Source organism: Jaculus jaculus, chromosome 1 (assembly GCF_020740685.1).
Source record: "Jaculus jaculus isolate mJacJac1 chromosome 1, mJacJac1.mat.Y.cur, whole genome shotgun sequence".
Lineage (NCBI taxonomy): Eukaryota > Metazoa > Chordata > Mammalia > Rodentia > Dipodidae > Jaculus > Jaculus jaculus.
Window position 1 is genome coordinate 155,619,619 of NC_059102.1, and position 27,038 is coordinate 155,646,656.

At 52.3% G+C, this 27,038-nt stretch overlaps 2 protein-coding genes across 3 annotated transcripts; both read left to right on the forward strand.

Moving 5' to 3' along the window:
• Positions 1–755: 755 nt before the first annotated feature.
• Positions 756–23,184, forward strand: Cd81 (CD81 molecule). The gene is made up of 8 exons (XM_004654223.2): positions 756–1,059; positions 17,251–17,365; positions 20,051–20,148; positions 21,119–21,193; positions 21,432–21,536; positions 21,892–21,990; positions 22,416–22,502; positions 22,588–23,184. Exons 1-8 carry the CDS (start codon positions 994–996, stop codon positions 22,648–22,650), a joined length of 708 nt encoding a protein of 235 aa, XP_004654280.1. The 5' UTR covers positions 756–993; the 3' UTR covers positions 22,651–23,184.
• Positions 23,185–24,365: 1,181 nt separating this feature from the next.
• Tssc4 (tumor suppressing subtransferable candidate 4) lies at positions 24,366–26,189 on the forward strand. 2 transcript variants are annotated; one of them, XM_045156269.1, is made up of 2 exons: positions 24,366–24,596; positions 24,973–26,189. In XM_045156269.1, exon 2 carries the CDS (start codon positions 24,995–24,997, stop codon positions 25,955–25,957), a length of 963 nt encoding a protein of 320 aa, XP_045012204.1. In that variant the 5' UTR covers positions 24,366–24,596; positions 24,973–24,994; the 3' UTR covers positions 25,958–26,189. The 2 variants fall into 2 exon arrangements, with proteins under 2 accessions (XP_045012204.1, XP_004653968.1); XM_004653911.2 differs by having other exon boundaries at positions 24,367–24,537.
• Positions 26,190–27,038: the final 849 nt, after the last annotated feature.

Consider the following 27,038-nt stretch of genomic DNA (forward strand, 5'->3'; position numbering starts at 1 on the left):
TAGACATCTTACTCTCCAAATCAGCCTCCACTTCATTCTAGCCCCAACACCTTCAGGAAGCCAGCCAGTGACTGGTTCTGGGCCCCTGGAGTGGCACCCGCCAAAGTAGCATGAAACACAGTATTTGGAGGTGCCCCTATGGGCGCTTCAGGTACCCCATCACGTCACAACACTGAGCACCGCGGTGACCTTCCCAGGGGCAATGTTTCTTCCCTCCGGGGTCTCAAACCAGAGACCCGCCCCTTCCGTGGGACAATGGAATCCCATCCTAGACTTTCAGGCCCACCCAAGATGCCTGGGGGAGCGCGGCGTCAACAAAGCGTGCTATCTTTGGAAGAAAGCCTCGCACTTGGCCGCATCACCTCCACTCTGGAGCCCTCGGTCCCTTCCGAGGCACCTGCGGAAGGGAGGGAGGGACCCCGAGCTTTTTCTTGGGGCATCTGTGGGTGTTGAGACTACAGCCAGCCCCCCAGGCTTGCCCGCGGGCTTTGGAGACCTAACTGCAGTTTTAAGTCGCGTCCCGGGGCCTGCGACGTCCGCGCTGCACCAAGGTGCAGAAGTTTTCAGCGCTGCTGTTCTGAGGCCTCGCGGGGGAGCTTACAGGACCCGAGCACCCCCGCGCCTCCCCCCCGTCCGCTCCCCCCCAGGGCGCCCCGCGGAGGTGGGCGTGGCCTCGGGTGGAGCTGCTGGGGGCGGGGCCTCGGGGGCGGGGCGGGGCGGAGGCGGCCTATAAACGGCGCGGAGCGGGGCGCGTGCCCGGCTGGGGCGAGAGCGCGCAGCTGTGTCGGTGTCAGAGACCATCTCTCCAGTCGCCGGGCCCGAAGCCCTCGCTGCGTCCGCGCCCCTCTCTCGGCGACCCGGTCACTCCGGCTCCCCGGCCTCCCGACCGTCCTCCGACCCCGGTTCCCCCGGCCCCGCGCCCCCGAGACCGCTCGTCGGCTCCCCCCACCACGCACCAGTTCCAGCTCCGCAGGCCGCCCGCCGCGCGCCGCCATGGGGGTGGAGGGCTGCACCAAGTGCATCAAATACCTGCTCTTCGTCTTCAATTTCGTCTTCTGGGTGAGCGTCCGCGGGGGGGGGGGGGGGGCGGGGCGCACCCCACTTCGCGCAGGCCCGGCTGTGCGCTAGGCCCGGCGAAGGGGGCGCAGTGTGGCGGTGAAGTTGCGGCGCCACCTGTGGGCTCCGGACGCGGGCCGGGGAGCTGGGGGGGGGGGATGGAGGGGGGATCGGGACCCCGAAGCCCCCAGGAATACAGGAATAAAGGGGGGGTTGCTAGCTCCGGGCTCGGACCTCCTCATGTCATAGTCCAGAACCGCTGCCCGGCTGGGGCATGGGGGTGGGGGGGGGTTCTCCTGGCCTGTCACTCGCTGAGTGCTGAGGAGAGAGGCCTGCCTACCTACCTCAGAGTCCTTAGCAGAGGAGGGGCTCACACAGCCCTTCTGGTCATGGTTTTGGGGACCACCCTTCCTCGCCAGCCCCCGAAGGGGCTCGAGGGCGGGGCTCCGGGAGCCCCGCCCCCCATGAGCTAATCCTGGACACTGCCTCTGGATAGACGACCTGGAGGTGGGGGGGGGGCACACTCTAACCATGTCTTGGGGATGTCCACCCCACTCTTATCCCAGCCTTGCTCACCCTCCAGTTCGGTGTTATCCACCCCTTGGCCTTCCATTAATGGGATCGGGCTCCCTGACAAACGTTATGATCCACTCCAAGTACTGAGGGCCGAGCTGCCCTCCTCCTCGCCCACACAGATTCCGGCTCCCAGGGGCCCGGGCCCCCAGCTGTGGAGGCTTCTGAGGGCGCGAGGCACTCCGTTCTGAGTTGGCACACGCGAGGGTGGCCCTTACAGATATGAAAGGGCCTGTCTACATCTGTGGCTTGGGTTTCTTCTACTGCAGAAGGTCTGGGCTGGGATTTCCACTTGGGAAAGAGGGACACACCCATGTGTCATCTTGGGATGTAAGACTTGAGGGTCCCCAGGTGTCTCTGGCATGAGGTACTTGTCTGTCTTCGCTGCTGGGACGTGACCTCTGGTGTTAGGGCCTTTTGTTTCCATTTCCTGCGGGTGTTGGGACTGTGGAGGGGTGGAGAGTCTTCCCAGCTTGCCTGCTGGGATCGAGTGGGTGGTGCCAGCCACTCCTCTGGGCATTAGGCCACTCTTCCTCCCTGCAGTGCACAGGCTGACCTCCCCCTTCTTGCTAGAGAGGAATGGAGCCATGTTGAGGCAGTCTGTGCCTTCCAAAGTTGAGACGAGGAGGGCAAACTTGTAAAATGGCCCCTCGAGTGAGTGTGTGGGACTGGAGACATCTGTTTTCCATCTGGAATGCTGAGGATCTCAGGGCGGGTCTATGGGTCTGAGACGTTGGGGTCGGGATATACAGAGACTGGACTGAACTCTTTGGGAAAAGAGTGGTGAAGAGTGACACACCTCCCCAAGCCAGGCAGTGCTGAGAGGACTTGGGTAGGGAGTCATGGAGACCTCAGGGAGCTACACCGGTGACCAAGATGAGCTTACCCTGCCTTTGCGTGGTCCTGGGGTGGGGGGCGGCCCTTGGCAGGATCCCGTTTGTTGATCAATGTTTGCTTGTAGTGGTCCAGGCGAGGAGGAGTTAAATGCACACCCAGGGAATCCCTCAGCTTGCTCTTGAACCAGGATGTGGGGAAGGAAACTGCAGGAAGCTGTAGGTAGGCAGGAAGGAGGGTCCCTTCTATTTCTTTTGGCACACCCACCTGTCTCTGTGGGGAGCCCCTCCCCCAGGCTCCCTGGGTGGCAGGGGATGGGTGAGGCTGGTGTCTCTTAGGCAACTGGGATGGAGGCCCAACACATCCCTGGGGGCCCCTCGTTATTGAGGCTCCAGGAAACGGTTCTGAGGCCCCTCCCTACTTCTCCCAGGGGCCCACCCAGTTCAGAGTAGTGAGAACTGTATCCTGTTAGTCTCGTATACCGTCCACCCATTTGGCCCTGCAATGGCGAAGGGTACAGAGCAGAGCTAGGTGTAGCTGGTGGGCACCACCCTGGCAGCAGGCCCTTCTCCTTGTGGTGGGGATGACTCTGCCGCTGAGAGCATCATAGTGCGGTTGAGTTTGAGCCCAGCATGGCCCCGCGCCACTGCTCTGGTCCTGGGATCTGGGTTCCCTCACCCCAAAGTGGAGTTTTTTAGGGTCCCTGTCTCTAGAGTTGTGGACAGATCAGTTAATGCACTGGAGTTCAGAGAAAGGGGCTTGGCACAGGGAAAGTTCAGGAAATGGATGCTGGATACATTGTCTAGCAGGGATCATAGCCAAGGATAGCTGAACAGAGATGTAGGAAATGCCTGGGGGGGGGGGGTTGCGGACTTCCGGCGCCTAAGAGGCCCTGCAGGACCCGCGTGGACGTGGCGCAGTGCTATAGGCTGTGAGGCTGGAAGTGAGAACCAGGCATGTCTAGATGGGCCCTTTGTAAAAGTTCCATTTTAGAGAAGAAAATGGCTTTTCCGTGGGAGGGGACATTCCAGGGACCCCAGCTGCTTCTCTAGGGAGGAGCCAAGTTCTTGTACATGTGAACACATACAGTCATGTCATGCCTCCATGCCTTGTTGCCCAACCGGTGCTGAGACTGGCAGCCCTGGGCAGAGATAAACTTGGCCCCCTCTGCATAGATGTGTCTTTGCGGCCAGTAGGGTCCTCAGCTTCCTGCTTGGGTGAGACGGGATAGAGCAAGAAGATGGGACACTTGTCCCTTGGGATGGGTCCCCTGACTCCTGCTCTTGAGAGCAGGCCAGGAGAGCAAGGGTCCCCTGTCCCTTGCTTATCTCCTGTCAGCCCCTTGGGGACCCTTACTTTCCTCATCTGTGAAATGGGTATTACCAGTGGTTTTTCCCTGGGGTTGGCCAGGAAGCCCACGAAGGGTGCCACCAGCCCTTGCTGGCAGGAATGCTACGTCTGCCTATCCTTCCGGTAGGACTGGCTGCTCCACCAGCCTAGGGCGCTGGTGGCTACCATCCAGTGGCCTGGGCAGCCAAGCCCAACATGAATGAGGCTGATTACAGTCTTCTAACAGTCATTTAACTCTCCAGACAGCACATGACTGTCTGTCACCTAGCTGTTTGTTGCCTTCCTTCCTTCCGGGAGAGAGGGGCTGCAATCCAGTCAGGCTCTGGGCTGGACAAGAGACTTCCTGTGCCTGGTTTCACTGGTGGGCAATCAGACTTTCCCTGGTGCCCCCGGGCTGTCTGGCTGCCTGGCTTTTGGGGAGACAACCTTTGAGGAGACAGTGTTGGGGCTGGACTGCCTGAAAAGAGGAAGTCTGTGGTTTGTCCCTCAGCAGGTTGGCTTCAGAGAGGATGTCTGAGCAGTGGGGGGCACAGAGCTGGAACAAAGAAGTGGGTAGAGGGTTTGGAGGTCCCAGTAGTCTACTCGGGTACCTCCATACTGCCACCCTTAGAGTAAGAGCACCCACCCTGTTCTTTTTGGTCTGTAGGCTTTCTTCCCCACCTTGGCCTTAGTTCAGTCCTGCCTCTAGAAATGGAATTCATCCCCTGCTTCTGGAGGCCAACCAGCCCTCCCCCAAGCCCTCACTCCAGCACTTGAAATCCAGCAAAGGGGTGGGACTTTGATCATAAAGTCAATAAGCTTAGAGTCCAGGTGCCTGGGGAAGAGCCAACAGCCACCCTTGCACAAGCCTGGGATTTGAGGAAAGCTTGGTGGTGGGGGTTACGTAGCCCAGGGTAGGGCTGGAGAGAAGCTGGGGTGCCAGTCACTCTGGTCCTGACATCTGGGGTCCAGGCAGGACACACTGAGCTCTGAGTGACTGTGTACCTCCTGGGGTCATCCATTTCGTTCTTGGGGCTCCTGGTGGATGACATCTCCAGAATTGACCCCCAGTGGCCTTCTTGTGTCCAGTAGGATGTCCTGTGAGTTGGCATGCCTTTCACTTTCTGTACTGATTGCTTGAGAGCCCCTGGTAGCCCCACAGATGCACTTTGTACTTCTGTATCTAACCCAAGCCACCCCTCCCCCGCGGCCTGCTGCTGGGCATGGGCTAAATCATTTGAGATCACTTGGGGGGGTCCTCCAGGTGAGCCCTCAATTTTGGGAGGCTGTGATGGTAGTGGGCTTCTTAGGCTAGCTATGAGTGTGGCTACAAAGGAGTATTTTTGGGAGGGGACAGTTGCCTTCTTGCTTGGGAAGTCTGGCCAGGGCTGAGGAGTTGGAGGAGCATCTCAGCTAGGATATGCAGACTTTTTTTAAAAATTTTATTTATTTATTTTTAAATTTTTTTGGTTTATTATTTATTTATTTGAGAGTGACAGACAGAGAAAGAGGAAGGAAGAGAGAGAGAGAGAGAGAGAGAGAGAATGGGCGCGCCAGAGCTTCCAGCCACTGCAAACGAACTCCAGACGCGTGCGCCCCCTTGTGCATCTGGCTAACGTGGGTCCTGGGGAATCGAGCCTTGAACCAGGGTCCTTAGGCTTCACAAGCAAGCACTTAACTGCTAAGCCATCTCTCCAGCCCGATATGCAGACTTTTGTAGCCCCAACGCACCTTGAGTTATGACTCCAGGCAAGGGGCTGAGAGAGCCCAGGAGTGGATAACGTCCAGAGGTGGGATGGGGGCAGGAGCCAGCCAGCTGTGGCAGGAGGGGCTTATGGATGCCCTGTGGTTCCCCATGTGGTATCTCGTCATGCATGGCTTATGCCCCCTGTCAACCTAGTTTGTCAGCCGCCTCTCACAGTGGGTCCATCTGTGGTACGCTGGGGTCTATGCTAACACCTGTGATTGGGCATCACGTTTGGCTTCGCACCGCAGCTGATGAGGTGTTTCCATCTAGGGCTCAAGGCCACCCCACCTTCCTGGGATGAGCTCTGGGACCCTGGGCTCGAGAGGGTCTGTGGTCTGTGGCAGACTACAGCTAGCTGCCACCCCTCCAAGGGTTCTGGGGGAGTTCATGTCGCCGCTTACATCTTTCACTGCTTGGCTCGAGGCTCTGCTCCTATTTCCCACCTAGGGGTGCAGCTGACCCCAGCCACTAAGAACAGTCTTCTGTAGCCCAGGAACCCTGATAATCATTCCTAAGAAGTGACGCTCTGCTGGGCTCTTCACAGACTGGTTGGGGTGATAAGGAGACCGAGGAGATTTCCAGGCAACCAGACATGAAGTGAAGTGGCAGCATGGAGGTAGAGCTACTGTCCATCCCGCAGCCCTGGGTCCTTCGCTTGGGGCACTCTTAGGGCAGGGGCCCATACCCAGGTGGCAGCAGGTGTAGCCTCTTGGGTGCTACATAGAGGTAGCTGCTTGATTTACCCAGGGCCTTTCTCTTCTCCTCCTCCTCCTCCTCCTCCTTTTTCTTCATCTTTTTTTTTTTTTTTTTTCCCAAGGTAGGGTCTCGCTCTAGCCCAGGCTGACCTGGAATTCAGCATGTAGTCTCAGGGTGGCCTCGAACTCTCAGTTATCCTCCTACTTCTGCCTCCCCCCCTCCCCTGAGCTTGGATAAAAGGTATGTACCACCATGGCCAGCTACCCAGGGCCTTTCTACCCACTCTTGGAGCCTAATCTCCCTTCACCTTCCCGAACTTGTTCTGAAGCAAATAGATCTGAGCAGCCTGGCCACCCTGCTGTGCCCATCTCAGGTAGATCACTGGGTCCACATACCCTTCCCTCAGTGCCCTGCTGTGCAGAGAGGGTTCCTGGGGATAGGGGCCCGAGAAGGCATGACGTTCGGCCCTGGAAGGAACCCAGCCTGGTCCCCTGTGCCTCAAGAGAGCAGGGTGTTATCCACAGCCTGTGCTCGTGTCCTGGCTCCTTGCGTCCCCCAGCCTGTTAGTGGGGCCCCAGGGCTAGGTTTTTGCCCTGCTACCTATTTTTAGACACTGGGACAGTGGCTTCCTGAGTTGAGGAGCCTTCGGAAAGAAGCTGAGCTTCCTGGCTGCAGTGAGGACTCCTGCCCTACCCTCCAGCTTCCTTCCTGCCTGAGCCTCCACAGCAAGTGCTCCGTGCCTGGGAAGGCCTGAGTAGGTCCTGTGTTCCCAAAGAGGAGTTTGGATTTGTCTCTAGTGGCCAGATGAGGCACAGCTTTCCTGTGGTGGGTAGAGTACAAAGGGTCATCATGCAATGACCCAAGTGAAAGGGTGCCCTGAGCCCACCCCAATCCCTGTCTAAGGGATGTTATAACAGGCTTCCAGCACCTCCCTGACACGGAGGCAAGCAGGTGATTTCTAGTGTATTTCCTAGTATCCACCTTGTACCCAGATAGCTGTGAATGGGCCCAGACCCTTTTCCTGCCTGTGCCTTCATGGAACTGTGGAAGGCCGTGTGCCCAGCTGTTATTTAAAAGAGCAAGCAGAAGTGAGAGAAGGGCCTCCTGCTTGATCTACCCAGGGCCTTTCTCCTCCTCCTCCTCCTCTTCTTCTTCTTCCTTTTCCAAGGTAGGGTCTCGCTGTAGCCCAGGCTGACCTGGAATTTGCTATGTAGTCTCAGGGTGGCCATAGGAGCATGTGGGCATGATCATACAGGCTGGCCAGGCCAGGCTGGGTGACAGCCTCTCCCACCCCCAGAAGTCACAATCCCAGATCTGGCCCTCTTTAGGGCGGGCAGCTGGCACAGAGCAGAGAGCTGCCCCAGGCCCGTTCCTTTCAGCCACTTCTGGGAAACTGGGCAGGGACCCAGCGTGCTTGGCGGCTCCCCCTCATTATGTGTGAGTCTTCAGGAAGAAGGAAGCAGCAGAGTCCTGAATAAAGTCATGAATATGCCCTTCTGTCCTCTGGCAAAGAGTGCTCCAGGAACCTGGACAGGCTACCTGAGCACTTTGCTCGCCAGATGGCTGAGCCACCTCCTACGGACCAGCTTTGAGCCCGAGCGACTCAAACCCTGAATGGGTGAGGAAAGACATTTTGGATTCTGTGGTTTCTAAGACATTGTCTCCTCAGCGCTTCTGAGAGCTAGGTTTGGTAACACTGAGCATAGCACCTTTGTTTCCCGTTTACCAGTGAGCATGCGGGAGGCACAGAGGCTGAGATAGATCTGAGGTTACCTGGCTTCAATGATGCAGCCAGAGGCTTGGGCACCCTAGACCTTTTTGCCTGATACTCTGTTTAGTGGTGCTGCTAAATTGTTGTTGTTGCTTGTTTTGTTTGTGGTTTCTCGAGGTAGGGTCTCCCTCTAGGCCAGGTTGACCTCGAATTTACTATGTAGTCCCAGGCTGTCCTCGATGGAACTCCTACCTATGCCTCCCAAGTCCTGGGATTAAAGGTGTTTGCCACCACACCTGGCTTCATTTTTTTATTTGGTATTCATGTTTCATATTTGTTTTACCTTTTATTGACAACCTCCATACATATTGGCAATATGCTATGATCCTAATCCCTTCCCATCACCTGTCTTTTCCTCTTGCTGAATTCCTTCTCCACTGAAACCTGTCTTTGCAACTCGTCTCTCCTGTTTTATTTTGATCTCATCATTTTTTTCCCCTCCTATCAGGCAGGTCTTGTGTAGGTAGCGTTAGCCACTGTGAGGTTATGAATACCACAGCCACCCTGTGTCTGGAAGACAGTATTGAAAAGCACTCCTTCCACTTTTTGGCTCTTAAATTCTTTCTGCCACCTCTTCCACAATGGTCCCTGAGCTTTGGAGGATATGATAGAGAGGTCTCAGTGCTAAACACTCCACTGTCATTTCCTCTCAGTACTTGGGTCAATTTTGAATCACCCTAGTGGTCACCACCATCAGAAAAGATCAGCTTCTCTAACCAAAAATGACAGTAGCATTAATATATGGGCTTAAGTATTTAGAGGGCAGTTTGGTGGGCATAATATATACATTAGCCAGACAATGGTAGCAGTTTTCTTCCTCGAACTTATGCCCTCCCTAGCCATAGGCTTTTGAGTAGGTTTTCAGTACCAGGCAGGAATTCCCTCCTGTGGAGCAGGCCTCAAATCTATTCAGAGAGTAGTTGATTTTGCCATAATAGATATGCACCAGTTGGTATATATTTGGCCTGGTTGGTCAGCCATAACACTTACAGGGACAACTGCTGTTTAAGACTGTTGCTGACTTTTCTCCCCCAACAGACTGCATAGTTATTTCCAGCTATGTCATGAGGACAACTAGAAACAGAGAGGAGGCTTCCAGCTCAGCTCCAGCTTGATTTCTTAGTGACTTGCAGTCCAAGTGTGTGGTGTCTTCAGCAATAGTGTCTTACCATATAGGTCTGGTGAGCAACCAAGAGCCTTGGCAATAACCTTGAATGTTTTAGGCCCCAGGAGCCTCCCTAACTAACAACTCACTGGAGGGTTTCTCATCCCTGGCACCGAAATTTTCTTGTAACACTCTATGGTTTCTGAGTAGACCATTACCCACCCCCACAGGATACTTCTGCCCAAACTCACACATTCTCTCTCTCTCTTTCTTACTTAACACATTATTTAGCTAGTGAAGAAGTATGTTTCCATATGGTTTATTTATAATATTTTTAATTCTGATTAACCCTCCTCCTATCCCCTGTTCTCTGCCATCCCCTCCCCTGACCCTCTGTATTTTGCCCCTTTATTTGCATCTCCACTATCCTCTGCTCCCTCCCTCATTGTCCCTTTAGCTTCCTGGCCTCTACTACTGACTTTTACTCTAACCCACATACAAATCTAAACATTTGAAGCGAGGATCCACATATGAGAGAGAACATGCTGTGTTGGCTTTCTGGGCCTGGATTACCTCAGTTAGTATAATCTTTTTCAAATCCATCCATTTCCCTGCACATTTCATAATTTCATTTTTCTAGTGCTAAATAAAACTCCACCATATAAATGTACCACATCTTCATGATCCACTCATCAGTTGAGGGGTGTCTAGGCTAGTTCTGTTTCCTAGCTGTTGTGACTAGAGCAACAATAAACATGGATGAGCACGTAGCATTATAGTAAATGTGTGGCATCCTTAGGGTATAAGTCAAAGAGTGTTACAGCTGGGTCATATGATAAATCTATTTTTAGCTCTCTCAGGATCCTCCACACACTGACTTGCACAATGGCTATACCAGTTTACATTTTCACCAGCAATGTGGAAGGGTTCCTCTTTGCCCACTTCTTCACCAGCATTTATTGTCATTTGTTTTCTTGATGGTAGCCATTCTGACAGGAGCAAGAGGGAATGTCAGAGTTATTCAGAATTGTATTTCCCTGGTGGCTAAGGATTTAGAACATGTTTTTAGATGTTTATTGGCCATTTGTAGAACTCTGTTCAGTTCTGTAGCCCATATTGTGATTGGGTTGTCTATTATTTAGTTTTTTGAGTTCTTTGCATATCCAGGGTATTAATCCTCTGTCAGATGTATAGCTGGCAAAGATTTTCTCCCATTCTGTAGGTTACTTCTTTGCTCTCTACTCACATTGTCCTTTGCTGTACAAAAGCTTTGTAATTCATGAAGTCCCAGCGGTTGATCTGTGGTTTTATTTCCTTGGCAACTGGGGTTATATTCAGAACACCATTACCGAAGCCTATATGTTGAAGTGTCCCTGACAAGGTTCCCTCTAGCAGTTTGAGTTTCAAGTCTGATATTAAGGTATTTGGTCCATTTGGAATAGATTCTTATACATGGAAAGAGATAAGGATATAGTCTCATACTGTAACAAATAGGTATCCTGTTTTTCCAGCACCATTTATTAAAGAGGCTGCCTTTTCTCCAGTGAATATTGTTGGCATTTTTGTCAAAAATCAGATGGCTGTAGCTGCCTAGGTTTACATCTGGGTCCTCTGTTCTGTTCTGTTCTGTTCATCTGTGTGTCTGTTTTTGTGCCAGTACATGCTATTGGTTGTTACTATAGCTCTGTAATATATCTTAAAATCAGGTACGGTGATACTGCCAGCCTAATTTTTGTTGCTCAGCGTTGCCTTGGCTATTCAAGGTTTTTTGTGCTTCCAAATGAATTTTAGGAATTTTTTTTGTATCTCAGTGAAGAATGCTGATGGAATCCTGATGGGGATTGCATTAAATCTGTAGATTGCTTTTGGTTAGATGGGCATTTTCATAATCTTGATTCTTCCAATCCATGAACATGGACTATCTTTCTATTTCCTAGTGTCTTCTTCATTTTCTGTCTTAACTCTTATAGTTTTCATTAGTTAGGTTTATTTCAAAGTGTTTTTTTTTTTTTAGGCAATTGTGAATGGGTGCGTTTCCCTAATTTCATTCTCAGCATGTTTGTTATTGATATATAGGAAGGCTACTGATTTATGTATGTTAATTTTGTATCCTGTTACCTTGATGAAAACATTTATCAACTCTTAACAGTTTGCTGGCACAGTCTTTAGGGTCCTTTATGTATAGAATCATATCATCTGCAAATAATGATCATTTGACTTTTTGCTTTCCTATTTGTGTCAATTGTCTTAACTGCTGTAGCTGACTGTAGTACTGTATTAAATAAACATGGAGAAAATAGACACCCTGTCTTGTCCCTAATTTTAGTGAAAATGCTTACAGATTTTTCCCATTCAGCATATTGTTGGCTATACGTTTATCACAAACAGCTTTTATTATGTTATATGTATTCTTTCTATTCCCAGTTTCCTTAGAACTTTTATTATGAAGCCATATTGGATTTTGTCAAATGCCTTTTTCACATTTATTGAGATGGACATGTGATTTTTGTCCTTGCTTATATAGTATAATTGATTTGTGCATGTTGAACCATCCCTGCATCTTTGGAAGAAAACCTACTCAATCAAGGTGAATGATCTTTTTGATATGTTCCTGTATCCTATTGGCCAGTATTTTGTTGAGAATTTTTGCATCTATGTTCATGAGGGAGATTGGTCTGTAATTTTCTTTGTTGTTGTTGCGTCTTTACCTGGTTTTGGTATCAGGGCAATGCTGGCTTCATAAAAGGAGTTTGGTACTGTTCCTTTTTTTATGAAATTGTGGAATATTTTGAGAAGCATTTTTTTTTTGTGAAAATCTGGTAAAATTCAGTAGTGAGTCCATCTGGGCCTGGATTTGTTGTAGTGGTAGTTTTTTTTTTTTTAAATAACTGCTTTGATATTGTTTGTAATAGGTCTATATGTTTATCATATCTTGCTTTAATTTTGATAAGTCATATATATCTAGACGTTCATCCATTTCTTTAAGATTTTACATTTTAGTGGAATATATTTTTAAGGTATGTCCTTATGATTGTCTTAATTTCATTGGTATCTGTTGTAATAGTGTCTTCTTAATCTCTTAATTTGGGTTTTCTCTCTTTTGGCCAGAATTGGTAGTGGTTAATCAATCTTGTTTATTATCCTCCCAAAGAATCAAATATGTTGTTGTTGCTACCATTTCATTAATTTCTTCCCTGATCTTCATTATTCCTTTCTGTCTGCTGATTTTTGGCTTGATTACTTCTTCTTTTTCCAAGACCTTAAGGTGTTGACCTCTAATTTTTTTTTTAATTTTTTTCTTTATTTATTTGACAGTGACAGAGATTAAGAGGCAGAGGGACAGAGAGAGAGAGAGAGAGAGAATGGGTGCACCAGGGCTTCCAGCCACTGCAAATGAACTCCAGACGTGTGCGCCCCCTTGTGCATCTGGCTAACATGGGTCCTGGGGAATTGAGCCTTGAACCGGGGTCCTTAGGTTTCACAGGCAAACACTTAACCGCTAAGCCATCTCTCCAGCCCTGACCTCTAATTTCTTTACAGAAGTACTCAGAGTTAATAAATTTCTCTCTTATGAGTGCCTTCATTGTATCCAATAGGTTTTGTTATGTTGTATTTTCATTGTCATATGATTCTATGAATTTTTTGTTTCCTTTTTGATTTATTCAATGACCTATTCATCATTTAGTAGCATACTGTTCAGTTTCCATGAGTTTGTATACTTTCTGTAGTCTTTCTTGCTGTTTTTATCCCATTGAAATCAGAGCAAAGAATTACTTTAATTTTCCTGTATTTGCTGAGAATTTATTTGTGTCCTAATACATGGTCAATTTTAGAGAACATTCCATATGCCACTGAAAAGAATGTGTATTTTGCAGCATTTGGGTGGAATGTTTGTCCTGTGATGTCATTCAGTCCCGATGCCTCTGCTTATTTTTGGCCAGGATGTCCTGTCAGTTGGTGAGAGTGGGGTATTGAAGTCGCCCACTGCTATTGTGGTTGGTGTTACCTGTGACCTTAAGTCTAGAAGTGTTTGTTTTAAGTCTAGTAGTGTTAATGAAATTGTATGCACCCATGCCCAGTGCATATATGTTTAGAATTCTAGTGTTCCACTTGCTGTATTGCTCCCTTAATCAGTATAAAGTGACTGTCTTTATTTCTTCTAACTGATGTCGGTTGTAAGTCTATCCTGTCAGACACTAGAACAGCTACACCTGCTTGTTTCCTAGGCCCATTTGGTTTAACAAACAGAAGGATCTTGCCTTTTAATCCAGTCTGCAAAGATACAGACTTGTATCTTTTGGTTGGGGCATTTGAGACCATTGATATTAAGCGTTATTAATTGAAACATGCATATTTATTCCTGTCATTCTTAATTTTATAGCATTTGCTGTTACTCTCTTAAGTATTATTCAGGCATGGTTTATTCTTTCCTGTGGTCTCAGGTATGTGCTTTTCCTTCTCTTTAGTGCAAAGGATCCCTTCAAGGATTTTCTGTGGAGCTGGCTTATCGTGGTCAAGTATTCCTTTAGCCTGTTTTTATTGTGGAAAGTTCTTATTTCTCCTTCAGTTTTGGCTGATAGTGTTGCTGGATGTGGTAGGTCTGGGTTGGTAATTGTCTTTCAGAACCTGTAATACATCATTCCAAGCTCTCCTGGCTTTTAAAGTTTGTATTGAGTAATTTGATGGGCTTACCTTTATAAGTGGTTAGGTATTTCTCTATTACTGCTTTTAATATATTTTCTTTGGTCTGTATGTTTAGTAGTTTAGTTGCCATATGGGGAGGAGAGATCCCTTTCTGGTCTTGTCTGTTTGGTGTTCTAAATGCCTTCTATATCTTTCCCTACTTGGGGTAAATTTTCAGCTCTAGTTTTATTGAAAATACTTACCATGCTTTTAGATTGAAATTCTCCTTCTTGTATACTCAGAATTCTTAAGTTTGAGCTCTTCATAGTGTCCCAAGTGTCTTGAAATTTCTACTCCTACCTTATTAGTTTGTCTTTCTCTTTGTTGGAATGTTCTAGATATTTCACCTTGTCTTCAGGCCCAGATAACTCTGTCTTCCATTGGTTAGACTTTCTACCGAGTTTTGTATTTGACTACTGTGTTTTTAATTTCTATTGTTTCAGTTTGGTGTTTCTTCAGAATTACTATTTCCTTACATTCTTGTATCAATCTCCTTATTTTGTTAAGCTGATGTCCTATGCCCTCTTTCAGGAGTTGATTCCTTTGATGTCTTCAAGCATATTTAAAATCATTCTTTTGAATTCTCTGGCAGGTCACCTAATTTAGTCTCATTGGAAGTCACTGTTGGAGTTACAGTTTTTAGAGGAATCATGTTGTCTTGATTTTTTTGTGTTTCTTATATTATTGTGTAGAGATGTTTATATCTTGAGTTACTTCAGTACTTAGGTTTTCTGGTTATCAGCTATATTCTTAGGTATGTAAGTCAGAAGTTATATCTTGAGGGTAGGGTTTCAAGGTACTAGATGTAGCTTTTATAGAGTAATAGTGGGAGTGACCCAAGCTGGTGGATATACCTGCTATGTTAATGTTCCAGTAGTGGGTTAACAACAATGTTCCTTTTTTCCCCCATGGTTTTTTGAGGTAGGATCTTACTTTAGCCCAGGTTGACCTGGAATTCACTCTGTAGTCTCAGGGTGACCTTGAACTCAGTGTGATCCGCCTACCTCTGCCTCCCCAGTATTGGGATTAAAGACGTGCACAACCACATCCAGATCAATGTTCCTTTTGACTTCAATAATTGCTGGTGGGTAAATGAACAAGGCTGATGGAAGTATGCCAGGGTTTGGGTTACTTAGAGAAGTGGGAGCAGAATTGGGTGAGTACTTGTGAGGAGTAACTTTGAAAAAGATTGAGGTGACCCCAAGTATCTGAGAGAGACATTGGGGTACTATTAGTTTCCACAGATTTTAAGAGGTTGGACACGATGTGCATGTTCAGGTGCTGCTGGCCACTGGGATACCTGGCCTCTGCTTGAGCTTGGGAAGTTGTTAATGCAAGGCCTCAGGTCTGAAGATGGGGATAAGGTTGAACAGCTTCTTAAAGATGTGATTGATACATAACGCACACACATTTCCACTGTCAGGAGAGTGAACAGGTGTTCTAAAGTGACCTGGGGGCCCTTGTTGCCATCCTCCAGCCCCTCCCCATCCCAGAACTGATGCTCTGCTGTCTGTGAAGGAACTTTAAACTTGTATTTCTCTGCTGTTGTACATACAGAGATGCCTGCAGCTTCCTCCTCTGCCTTTTTCATTCAGCATAACTGTTTGGAGTTTCCTTCATGCTGTCCTGCCAGATCAGTGTCTTTTTTCTGCAGGTTCCCACCTCATGCACCCCCAGTCACTTGCCATAGGATCTATAGGCTGTCCCCACTTGGGATCTTCAACAGGGGAACTTTGGGGCACATTATATATTTGTTTTACATGTAAATATCTGAGGCAGAAGGCTGCATATTATTGGGAGGTACCAGGCTAACTTTCTCATAAGGGGCTGCTCCCCAGGACCCACTTGCCCTCTTGGTCGCAGTTTTGGTTTGATTTTTGTAGTGGGTGACTTGAGACTATCTCTGTGCCTCTCTGTTAGTGATTCACAATGTCAGGAGGGCTGTGGTCTCTTGTGTGCCTTTCTTTCCTGGAGCCATTTGCAGGTGGGCACACAGGCACAGGATGGCAGGACAAACTGCCAGCTGCTCTGTAGCTTCTGTGGTTGAGTCGGGGTTTGTTGCTAAGTATATGTGAACACAGGACAGTTGGGAGGTGCATGCCACCAACCCCCCCCCCAACCCTGGAACAGCTCAGTGCGACCTCTAGACCAGTTTCCAGACAAAATACGTGACGTTTCAAAGCCTCTGAGGAAGCCGGAGTCACCAGGACAACTCAGGCTCATCACCTCCTCCCCTCAAGCCAACTCAGAAGGGGCCTGCTGCTGCTTGCTGGGGCTGCCTGCCACCACCACCACCACCCCGTGCCCTGGTGGTGCTCCTGCTCTCTCAAGGGCATGCAGGCACAGAAGAGCAGGGAGCTGTCTGTCCCTGCAGGGTTCTAGAAGTCCCCAGGACCTCTGATGTCACTGAGGCCTTGGCTCATGGGAGCACCCTTAGGGGCCCAGCCTCTACGCCATTTCCGTTCCACCAGCAGGTGCTGCCCTACACCCCATGCCTGCTCTCTGGGCAGCAGCTACCTCTCCAGGGCCCTGGTGAAGTTGGGCTCCGTCCTTCCTGCTGTAACTAATGTGAAAATGGTTTGAAAGCTTACTTAGGAATGGGCTAAGACCAGTGGCTGATGATTGGGGTGCTCTGTGGGGGTCAGCCTGTCTCTGAGGGTGAGGCAGGATGCAAAATCCTGGGGGTGGGTAGATGGGCTCCATAGCTCCACTTTCTCAGAGCTAGCCTGCCTGGGGATTCCCTGGGCCTTTAGAGGGTGGCAAGGACACACTGTCTTGAACTCGTCTCTTGACTGGCCCCTGGAGCAGGAAGTGGGCCATCTGGTGCTTTATCTGGCCTGGGTTTCTAGGTTTCTGCTGGCTGGCTGGGGTGAACCCTAGGCTTCTGTGGGGAGGATGAGGCCTAGGTTAGAAACAGACTGCCTCCCCATTTCCCATTCTAGAAGTTCACCCCCAAAGCCACTGTAGGCTAGGCCTGGCAGCTTCCCCTGCTGGGGTCTGGTAGCATTAGCTCATCTGACCCTTCTGGCAGCAAAAACTTGGTGTCCCCACCATAAGATTCTCAGCAACCTCCCCGACTGGCAGTCCCCATACAGGTTCGGGACTGTTACAGAGGATACCTTCTTGGAGAAGGACCCAGCATCCTGGTTGCCCAGGGCTACATGTGGCCTCTGGTCAGATTTAGCGGATAAAAATACTTCATGCCTAGTCAAATTTTTTGTGTGTATATGTCATGCAATATTTGGGGTACACTTGAACCTGAAGTGCAAATTTAATGGCGTGGCTTGTGTCTGACTGGAAACCTTGCTGGGAGTCACAGCCCAAATGACAGCCCAGGCTGTGGTCTCTGCCCACGTCCTGACAAGCAGCATTGGTGTAGGTGATCAGCACTGTGGAGTTCTTATGCCCCAAGGTGCCCTGACCTCCATGTAACACTGTTTCCCACTCTTTCCACAGCTGGCTGGAGGCGTGATTCTGGGTGTGGCTCTGTGGCTGCGTCATGATCCACAGACCACCAGCCTGCTCTACCTGGAGCTGGGAGACAGGCCAGCACCCAGCACCTTCTATGTGGGTGAGTGACACGGAATAGGGTCTGGTCATGAGCCCAGAGAAGGAACTAGACTGATGCTCAGGGAGGACTTCCAGGAGGTGACTGGGGACCTACGGCTGGTGGGTGGCTCATCAGAACTAGCATTGGCATAGGCTTGGTATGCACTAGTCAGGGTGGCTTTCTGCCAAGAAGGCTGTTGGGGATAGGAGAGTAGAGCAGGTGTGTGGCAGGGGGGCGGGTGTTGACAGGGACCCCTCAGATCTCTTCAGAGAGGAGACTAGGCAGAAGGGCAATAGCTGGGTAAGGCCAGAGGCCTTGTGGGATCTTGCTTATTTTAACTGGGTATTTCTGATGAGGCTCCCAGGACAGGGTGGGGCTGGATGCCTGCCTGGCAGCAGCTGAAGTTGTGGAGCCCCACGCCGGGGAAGGCTGGAGATTGGACTGGCAGTGGGTGACTTAGGCCCCTCCCCCAGGCCCACGTAGGCCAGGCCACCACACCTTCCTTATAAGGCACCGTAATAAGTACTGCCTGACTTTCCTCCTCAGAAGCAGGGTGAGCAGGAGGGAGGGCTGCCATCCTGTGTTGAGCAAAGCAACTCTCCCCGTCCTCTGGAGGGGAACCAGGCACCCTGGGAACTTTGGAAGTATTTGGAGATGTCTCTGCCCTTTCAAGGACAGACCCCTGCTCCACAGCTCCTAGTGGGGGCCCAGTGTGGATCCTCCATCTGTGTGGTGTCTGGTTCTGCTTCCCTACCCCCAGCTTGGAAGACGTGCCTGGCTACAGAGAGGGGACTCAAGAAATTCCTCCTATATTCCTTTACCTTTCCAGCTGCCCTACGGTAGCCAGAGGCTCTAGTGTCACCCCCCCCACCACCCTGCCTTTGGCCCTCACATAGATAAGATGGACAGGGCTTGGGTCTAGGCGACATGAACAGGGTGAGCCTGGCCGCCTCTACAGCAGGAACCTGTGGGAATGGTGGTTTCTGGGCGTGGCTGTGTGGGGGGAGGGTCCCACCATAGCCAGCCTTCTTTAACATCTTGAGCACTGGGAATGCCTGCAGGCCAGGGGCTTATGCAGAGGCTGGCTTTCTGTTCAGTGTCTGGCATATTTCTGGGTATTCTCCAAGCGGGATTGGGGCTTCAGGCTCAGCAGCCAGGACTGCTGCCCGGAAGGTGATGCTGTGTAGTCATGCCAAGCGCTTGTGTGGCAGGAGGCATTGCTGGGCAAACGAACCCTTCCAAGCAGGTGCAGTAGTCTTAGAAGCAGGTGTCAGGCTTAAGTTCTCACCATGGGCTGTGCTGGGCCTTGGCTCCGGAGTTGCTTGGCCTTCTGGCTTTGCATGGTTATGACTTCCTTGGTGCTGGGAGCAGCCTCGGGTCCTAGACCCGGAGACAAGCTGGATGGCAGGGCCTGTGCCCACAGATAGGAACTGCTCACAGTTCTTTTGGCCACCATGTCCCTGCCCATTCTGGATCGGCCTTCTGAAACCCCTCCCACTGTCCCTGGGCTGGACCCTGCTGGGAGCAGATGTGGCCCTGACAAAGGCGCTTTGTCTGGTGCTGAGAAGAGGGGAGAGCTGGCTTTGGGAACCTGCCCAGCACCCTGGGAAATACCATGGGATACCACACAGGGGAATGTGCTGGGGAGAAGCCTGAGCCTAGGAGTGCCTGAGAGTAGCTCTGGGACCAAGGCCCATGGGTGTAGGTGCCCTGCCTGAATCCCCTGAGTGAGCCTGACTTAGTGACAGATCCTGTCTTACCTTGAGGTTGAGGTTTCTGAGTCTGAGGACAGTTGGAGGGTGATCCACCTCAGGGAAACCACTTGACCAGGTATCTCTCGTTTGAAGTGTGTTCAGTGCAGCCAGAGGCAGCTAGGTCCTAGAGCTGGCCTACTTCTAATCCTGGTGGTGGGTCCTGACCCTGGTCCCTTCTCCTTAGCACTGGCCAGGCTGGGGACAATGGGTCTTGCTTTGTGCAGGGAGTCTTGGGCTGCTCAGTATCGTTGCTGTGGAGACTGGGGGATGGGCCAAGTCTGCTGAAGGACCAGAGACTGGGAGGGCTCTGCAGAGACACAGTGGCCTTTCACAATGTTCAGGGGGTTTCTGGGCACCGAGACTGGGACATGGCCCAGCCAGCACTTAACTGGCTCATATTGCTCCTCAGGAATATGTAGTCTGCCCTCCCAGCTGGTGTGGGACATCAGGAGGGCACTCCACTCTAGCTGTCCCTACCACTAAATCGGCCACACGCAGCAGGCTTCTGCTCTTGGCCTTGCCCCTCCCCAGTGCAGCCACACAGAACACCATACTTCAGACACTAGTGACCCTGAGATGGGGGCACCTGTGGTGGGCTGCTATGTGTCTGTCATGGCCTCTCCTTCCTTCCCCTTTACCTGCTGCTAGGGGTTCTTGGTGACCCCCATGATGCTTTTGAGGACCACCTTGATGTGTGATGGATGGTCTTTCGCAGTCCCCATAGGGAGCCCCATGGGCTCCTGGGAGCTGGAGCAGATGGTGGGTCCCATGGGGCAGTGCATATCTGAAGCACAGATCCCCAGTGTTCTCTGCATTGGTGCCATTCAGCTGTCTGGTGGTGGTGTCAGCCCTCTGAGAGGATGGCCTGGTGTAGGCAGGAGCTCACGTGGGAGTGTCGTGTTGGCACCTTAGGCTGTGGTGCCTGGGGTTCTCACCTCATTCCGCCTTGCAGGCATCTACATCCTCATCGCTGTGGGGGCTGTGATGATGTTCGTTGGCTTCCTGGGCTGCTATGGAGCCATCCAGGAGTCTCAGTGCCTACTGGGGACGGTAAGTCCAGGGCCAGAGCTGGGGAGCAGGTTCCGCTGGTCAGCCCTTGTCTTCCCTAGAATTTCAGTGCTCTGGTTTTCCTGTTGGGGTGATGTCCATGGACTGTGGCTCTCAAGGGTAATGTCCAAAGAGAGCATTTCTCTCTAAAATGGCCACAACCTGGGGTTGAGGGAGATGGCTCAGGAGATAAAGTTCTTTCCATGCAATTCCAGCACCCACATAAAAGTGATGGGCACAGTAGCCCACCTGTAATCACAGCATTGTGGAGGCACAGGAGAACCCTAGTGCTAGCTGGCTAGCTAGTTTAGCCAAATGGGTGAGCTCTTCACAGAGATCTTGTCTCAAAAGTAAGGTGGAGAAGCCACAGAGGAAGTCTTGTGTCTGTCTGACCTCCACATGTGCATCCACACATGCATACACAGAAAGCCACAAATCCCATGGGGGTGGGTAAGTGTTACCCTAAAAGCAACTTCAGTGACCTGGGCACATTGGTCACTAGTGGAACCGAAGCCCAGCCATGCTATCCAGGGCCTGGCCAGCCTGGGAGTGGGGAGCCTTCCAGTGTCCCCAGATGGGGAGACGGAGACACATTTCGTATCTAGTTTGCTGTGAGTGTGGCAGAAAGGGGGGTAGGGAAAGGTGGGTCAAGGTTGGAGGCACACTGCTGTAAGCACCTCTGTGAAGGCTGTGGTCATCTGAACTTGCCACCAGTAGGTCCCCAAGCCCATCTTACACCAGCTGCATCCTACAGAGTGTGGCCACTGAGCACTTGGACATCTTGGAATAGGGGTTGTGTCAGCCTCTGTCTTTTGTGGCTTGATATGGCTCATTCCTAATCAGGACATGGGTTGGTGGACACTGCCAGCCCCCCGTCACAGAGCAGTTAGCTACATGGGAACCTGCCCTCTGTAGATGGCCAGGCCCTCGCTGCCTGGGCTCTGCCCCCAGCCTGACCTCTCCTCTTCCCCAGTTCTTCACCTGCCTCGTGATCCTGTTTGCCTGTGAGGTGGCCGCTGGCATCTGGGGTTTCGTCAACAAAGACCAGGTGAGCTTGGGTTCACTCGGGAGCCACTGGGGAGTGAGGAATGCTCTCTGCCCAGGTCTCGGGCAAAAGGTTGCTCTCAGACCATGATTTTTTGGGCTTCTCTGGACTTCTGGGCCCCATCTGGTAGGAGGGTCTCAGGAGCTCTTTGGAGGATGCAATATCAGTCTGAGAACATTGGGGAAGCTGAGTGCCCTTGTAGACAGTTTTCTGCTGCTTGTGACCACGCTTTCTCCCCCAGATTGCCAAGGATGTAAAGCAGTTCTACGACCAGGCTCTTCAGCAGGCCGTGGTGGATGACGATGCCAACAATGCCAAGGCTGTGGTGAAGACCTTCCATGAGACGGTGTGTCTGGGCTGGGCAGTGGGGCCAGGCTGTAGGGATCCTGGGTGTGTGTCTGTGGTCTTTGTGGATGAGCTCTTCCTTGGCCCAGAACTCAGGAGCAGGGGATAGCCTGTCTGGGGGTCTCCACCTCTGTGACTGCCAGATCCTCTACTAGGAACCTAGCTGGCCTTGACTGCCTGGGGCTAGGAGAGGAGTGTCTGAAACAGTGCCTCAGAGTGGAAGGCTGTCCCTGGATACATCTGGGAGTGTCAGTGTGCTGTGTGGGTGTGTCTGGCCTTTCCCTTCCATCCTTTGGAGCTCTGGGATGACCTTCCCACATGCCTAGAACTGACCACAGCACCCTTGTTCTCTGTAGCTCAACTGCTGTGGCTCCAACACTCTGACTGCATTGACCACCTCAGTGCTGAGGAACCACCTGTGTCCCTCAGGCAGCACCATCCTCACCAATCTGCAGGTGTGGACAGGGGACAGGGGAGGGAGGGTTCTCCAGCTGTGGGAGGAGGGTTAGGGACCATCCATATACGACCCAGGTCAGAGATATTCTGCCTGTAGGACTGGGTTGGAGCTCAATGTGGCCCACCAGGAAGATAGAGGTCCTCACAGACTCACAGCTCTCCTCAAACAGTGGGGACTCTGATGGCCTGGGTCAGCAGCGGCAGCATACTGGGAAATTGCTATGAATGTGTCCCTCCACCAGTGACCCTAAAGCAGTAGTGATACCAATCACCCTGACCTTGTGGTGAAGGCCACAGGCCACAGGCAGCATGCCCGGGTAGTTGTGTTTGCTTTTGAGTGGATGGCAGGTAAGCCACTGCACCTGCCTCTCTCGGGCTTTGGAGCTCTGGCCAGCTCTTTACCACACTGTGATCATCTCCGCAGGGTAACTGCCACCAGAAGATCGACGAGCTCTTCTCTGGGAAGCTCTACCTTATTGGCATCGCTGCCATTGTGGTGGCTGTCATCATGGTAGGTACAGGGGACTCTATCCCGTAGGTGGGTGGTCTTCCTCCCAAAGCCCAGGTGCTAACTGCATCCCTCCCATCTCTTGCAGATCTTCGAGATGATTCTGAGCATGGTGCTGTGCTGTGGCATCCGGAACAGCTCTGTGTACTGAGGCCCTGCATTTGTGGCCACAGGGACCCCGCAGTGTCCCTCCCCCCCATAGTGACCGGAGGCTGCTAGGGGGTCATGGCCTTGTACATAATGTTTCTGTATTACTCTGCTACACTTAGCCTTTATACTTTTGAGAGTTTTTTTGTTCTGAACTTTCCTGTTACCTTTTGGGGGCTGACATCCCATATAAGTGGCTTGTGTGAGGTGGAGCTGGTCCTGGCCTTGGGGACCCTGTGCATCAGGGACCTTTGGGGGAGCTCTGCCTGCTGAGCCAAGGCTGCCCCAGGGACACTTGCCCAGAGGCTGTGTAGCTCAATAAGGGGGCTGGTCTGTTGACACCCATTCTACCCACCCTGTGGGTTGCACCGCTCACATCTTTTTAATTCTTGTCCCTCTCCTGCCCCCATTTCGAGAGCTGGGTCTGTGAGCACTCGTATGCCTTCAATGCACCTGTCCTTTCTAACATGTCACCTGCAACTGTAATTACATCTTGAAACAGTCATTTAATAAAGAAGGAGAAAATCAGGCATGCTAATGGGACTGTCAGATCCCCTCTTGTGACACACAGCAGTGCTGGAGACAGGACTCCGTTCTGAGCTCTGCCAGGCACAGGGGGAGCTGGTCTGGGAGGGACTGTGGGCCCAGTGATGGGGAGACTTGGGGATCACTCCGTGTGAGTTTCTCTCACATGTGACACAATGGTCACAATGTGCTGGGGTGAGGGTCAGCACAGGAAAAGCTGGACCACTGTCCTCTCCCAAGTGCCTGGAAACATTCGTGGTGAGGGAAGACACTTCAGCCCACACGACCTCAGAGTCCTCTTCTCCCGTACAATCTTTTCCCTTTTTGCATGGGTTCTGCCCGCGTCTTTAATTGACCTCTGGGGGAAAGGAAGCCGAGCAGACTCCAGGAAGGCTGATATGGGAGCTAAAGCCCGGCACTGTTCTCGGACTGGTGGTCTGATCAGTTCCTACTGCCCGCGCTGCGAGGCTCCGCGGGCACGTGCAGCGCGGACTTCGAGGAGGGAGGTTAGCAGCGTCCTCAGGAAGGGTCGCAGCAAGCGCTTAGACCCTGGCTACCCGAGGGAGGACGGCACCAGTGAGCCGGCCGTCTCAGGCGCTGCCGCGGGAGGTCGGCGCCCGGCAGAGCGGCGGCCTGGTGGACACGAGTGTGAGGCCTGCCGCGGGCTGAAGTCGGCCCCGGTCGTCTGTTTCCGCAAGAGCCTGACATGGCCATGGCTGCGGGAGATCTGAGGCTAGGCCCCCAGGCTGGGCGGACCGGCGACGGGGCAGCACGGAGTCGCAGAGCTCCACGAAGCATCTGCATTGACCCCCGGAACAGAGAAGCCGCAGGGGACCTCGGACGTCCCTTGATAACGAAGCGCCAGCTGCATCGCTTCCGGCCAGGACCGGAAGTGCTCGAGGGAATGGGCTTGCTCCCATAGTAAACAATGACGCACTTCCTGTTCGGGGCCGACACTGTCCAGGCGGCGCTGGAGCCCCCAAGCCTTTGTGATTTTCTTGGACCTTGGTGAGGAGCGCAACCTTGGTTCCGCCTCTTCCTTCTCAGTCAGATCCGGAATGGTTTCCGGACCCACCCCGTTCTCTGAGGATGGCGCCTGCGTACAGGCTTCGCATCCCGGCAGGCCTCGCTCGATGCCCCGTTGCCTGATGGGAGATGTAGTCTCTTGGGCCCTAGGGCCGCGACACTTGAGCCGCGTGGGGACTCGCTTTCCCAGAAAGCCGAGCGAGGATGGGTGGTGCTTGCGGCCTGATCCGTGGGGTTCTGAGAAACGCTAAGGGAAACAAGCCGGCTGCCACCGGGTCCGCTCGTCACTAGTTCACAGACATCGGAGCGGTCATCGTCGATAACTTCGGGCCACGATCTGGCGAGTGCCCAAACCCCAAACAGACTTGGGGAGCCGACCCTTTCCCACCGGGCCTTCCGGTACTTCCCGGGGCTTGTAGGGTGCCTAACGCGTACGCATGCCTGCATGCGCTTGGCTCCCCCGCCGGGCCTTCGCGCCTCGCCCGGGTCCGGATTCCGTCGCGCATCCTTTACGTACTCCCACTGATACCGTGAGAGTATCAATGTCATGGTCGATAACTCTTCCCTAGCGCCCACCCAGCAAGCCGCTGCACACGCGGGCACAGCTTAAGTCCCCCAGCGCATGTACCAGGTCTCTGCTGTGCAGGAGACGCCTGGTCGACGGGCCAGTGGAAGGGTCTGGGGGATAGAGGCTTCCTGGGGGACACGGTGGGTCTGTGGGAGAGGTTTAATTCTTCACACTCTCCGTGCGACTTCTGGGCTGCTTATTTTCTAGGTGTGGCGGGACCCGCGTCCCCATGGCCGAGGTGCAGGCTGGCGAGACCTCGCCTGACTTAGAGGCTCGTGGAGCCCCAGAGGATGACACCCTGCCCTCTGACACCGTCTCCCTCAGCGACTCCGACTCGGACCTCAGCCTGCCTGGTGGTGTGGAGGTGGAAGTGTTGTCCCCGGAAGGTCTTTCTGGAGAGGCCCAGGAAGACTCTGTCCCTGATGACCCTCCCTTACCCCCTGCAGTTGCTCCCTCTGCAGTACAGCCTTTCCACCTTCGAGGCATGAGCTCCACCTTCTCCGAGCGGAGCCACAGCATCTTTGACTGTTTGGAGGGGGCAGCTCGGCAGTCATCGGCTTCTGTGCCCCAAGCTAGAATAAGCGATAATGGCAGCTTCAAGCGCCCCATGGTGCCCTCAAGCAAGCCTACAGCTTGCGGCCTGGGCAGAGTGCATGGGAGCCCTGGTCTGCCCAAGGTGCCCCCTGTCCCTGACTATGTAGCACATCCTGAGCGCTGGACCAAGTACAGCTTGGAAGATGTGGCGGAGGCCAGCGAGCAGGGCAATCGGGACGTTGCTTTGGCTTTCCTGGGCTCGCGGAGTCAGGTGGCTCCCAATGACTATGTGCCCTCCTTCAACCAAGACCCCTCTAGCTCTGGGGAGGGGAGAGTGGTCTTCACCAAACCGGTAGGAGCTAGGGAGGCCAGAGCTGAGCGGAAGAGGGGCCTAAAGAAGGGGGATGTGCCCAGTTCAGGGAGTGAGGGCTCTGTGGAGCTGACCCATTTGGCAGGTGCTGAGGGTGAGGAGTGGAGCACTCCCCAAGGGCTGAAGGAGGTGGGGATATCAGGAGTTGCCCATCCTGGGTCCTCTCCAGGACCCCCTGGGATGGAGGCTGTTGGCTTCCATGGCAGCAAGAAGCGGAACAGAGAGCACTTCCGCAACAGGGGCAGCAGCCCTGAGGGATCGGGTTCTGAGAGGGGACATCCAGCCTGACCACAGTGCCGTTGCCCTACCTACTCACCTAAGCAGCCAGGCTGCCCACAGGGGAGCAGGGCATCCTCGAGGGAAGGAGGCAGTGGGCTGCCTTTAGGAGACATAGCAGCTCTAGCTGAGGCCCTGTGTCCCTCTCTAGAGAACATCACAGGGCCTGTGGGGAATGTGAACTGGGGGACCTGGAGACCTTTTCCCTCATTGTGTGGAGGGCCAATAAAAGTTTTGGATCTTGGTTCCATGTCTGAGTGCCACTTGCCCCAGGAGCTCTGTGAAAGTACCCTTTTCAACTAGGGAACATGTCTGTCTGCCCTAGTCTCACTCCTCCCACCTTAGTGAGAGCTTGCTTGCTTCTTTCTTTTTGGCCTTTCCATGGGAACTGGTATTCATCTGTCTGTCCAGCTTGATTGGGCTCATAGCCCAGTGCCCAGCCCCATGCTAATAATGATGCTTCTAGGTGGGTTGAATATGACCCCAACAGTTGAGGGCTGTGCAGACCACAGTCCTTGTAAAGAGGCTGGAGTGAGAGCCAACAACCACAGGTGTCTGCCCAGGCTGTAAAGATGGGCACGTGACTGGTGGCCTAGGTGCATGTCATCAAGATTCCTGACCCATGTGTAGGGTACTGTTGAAACCACAGGCTGAAGTGAGAGTCATCCAGTCCTGCTCAACTAGGCCATGGCAGTACCCCAGGGGTGCAGGAAAGATACAGAGGCCCTTATGGGAGGGCCCAAGGATAGAGGAACGAAGTTAGTGAGCCTGTGCTCCCAGCCCAGGGCTCGAGGTCCTTTCGCCTTAGCTTGAGAGGTGGTGCAGGGAGCCTAAACTTGATCCCACAGGGTAGGCAAAGCCCAGGTATTTGACTGAAATCAGTACCTCTGGGGTTCAGTTTGGTATGCCCAGGTAGGGGGAGAGATGTCACCAGGCTTCACAAAAAGCAGTATCAGGGGCCATGTTCTGGATTGGCTGTCATAGTGGACATAGGCATGTGGTACGGGAGCTGAAGGTTGCAGTGAACACCCAGCCCTCCTCTCCAGGGGCTGGTCTGCCAACAGATGGAAGAGTTTGGGTGGAGGGTAGAAAT

Excerpts from the sequence above, each read along its gene's own strand:
- Tssc4 (XM_045156269.1), top strand. The coding sequence starts at position 24,995 with ATGGCCGAGGTGCAGGCTGGCGAGACCTCGCCTGACTTAGAGGCTCGT.
- Cd81 (XM_004654223.2), top strand. The coding sequence starts at position 994 with ATGGGGGTGGAGGGCTGCACCAAGTGCATCAAATACCTGCTCTTCGTC. Across the intron at positions 17,366-20,050 it reads ACCCAGCACCTTCTATGTGG|GCATCTACATCCTCATCGCT; the intron begins GTGAGTGACACG and ends TCCGCCTTGCAG. Across the intron at positions 21,194-21,431 it reads GTTTCGTCAACAAAGACCAG|ATTGCCAAGGATGTAAAGCA; the intron begins GTGAGCTTGGGT and ends TTTCTCCCCCAG.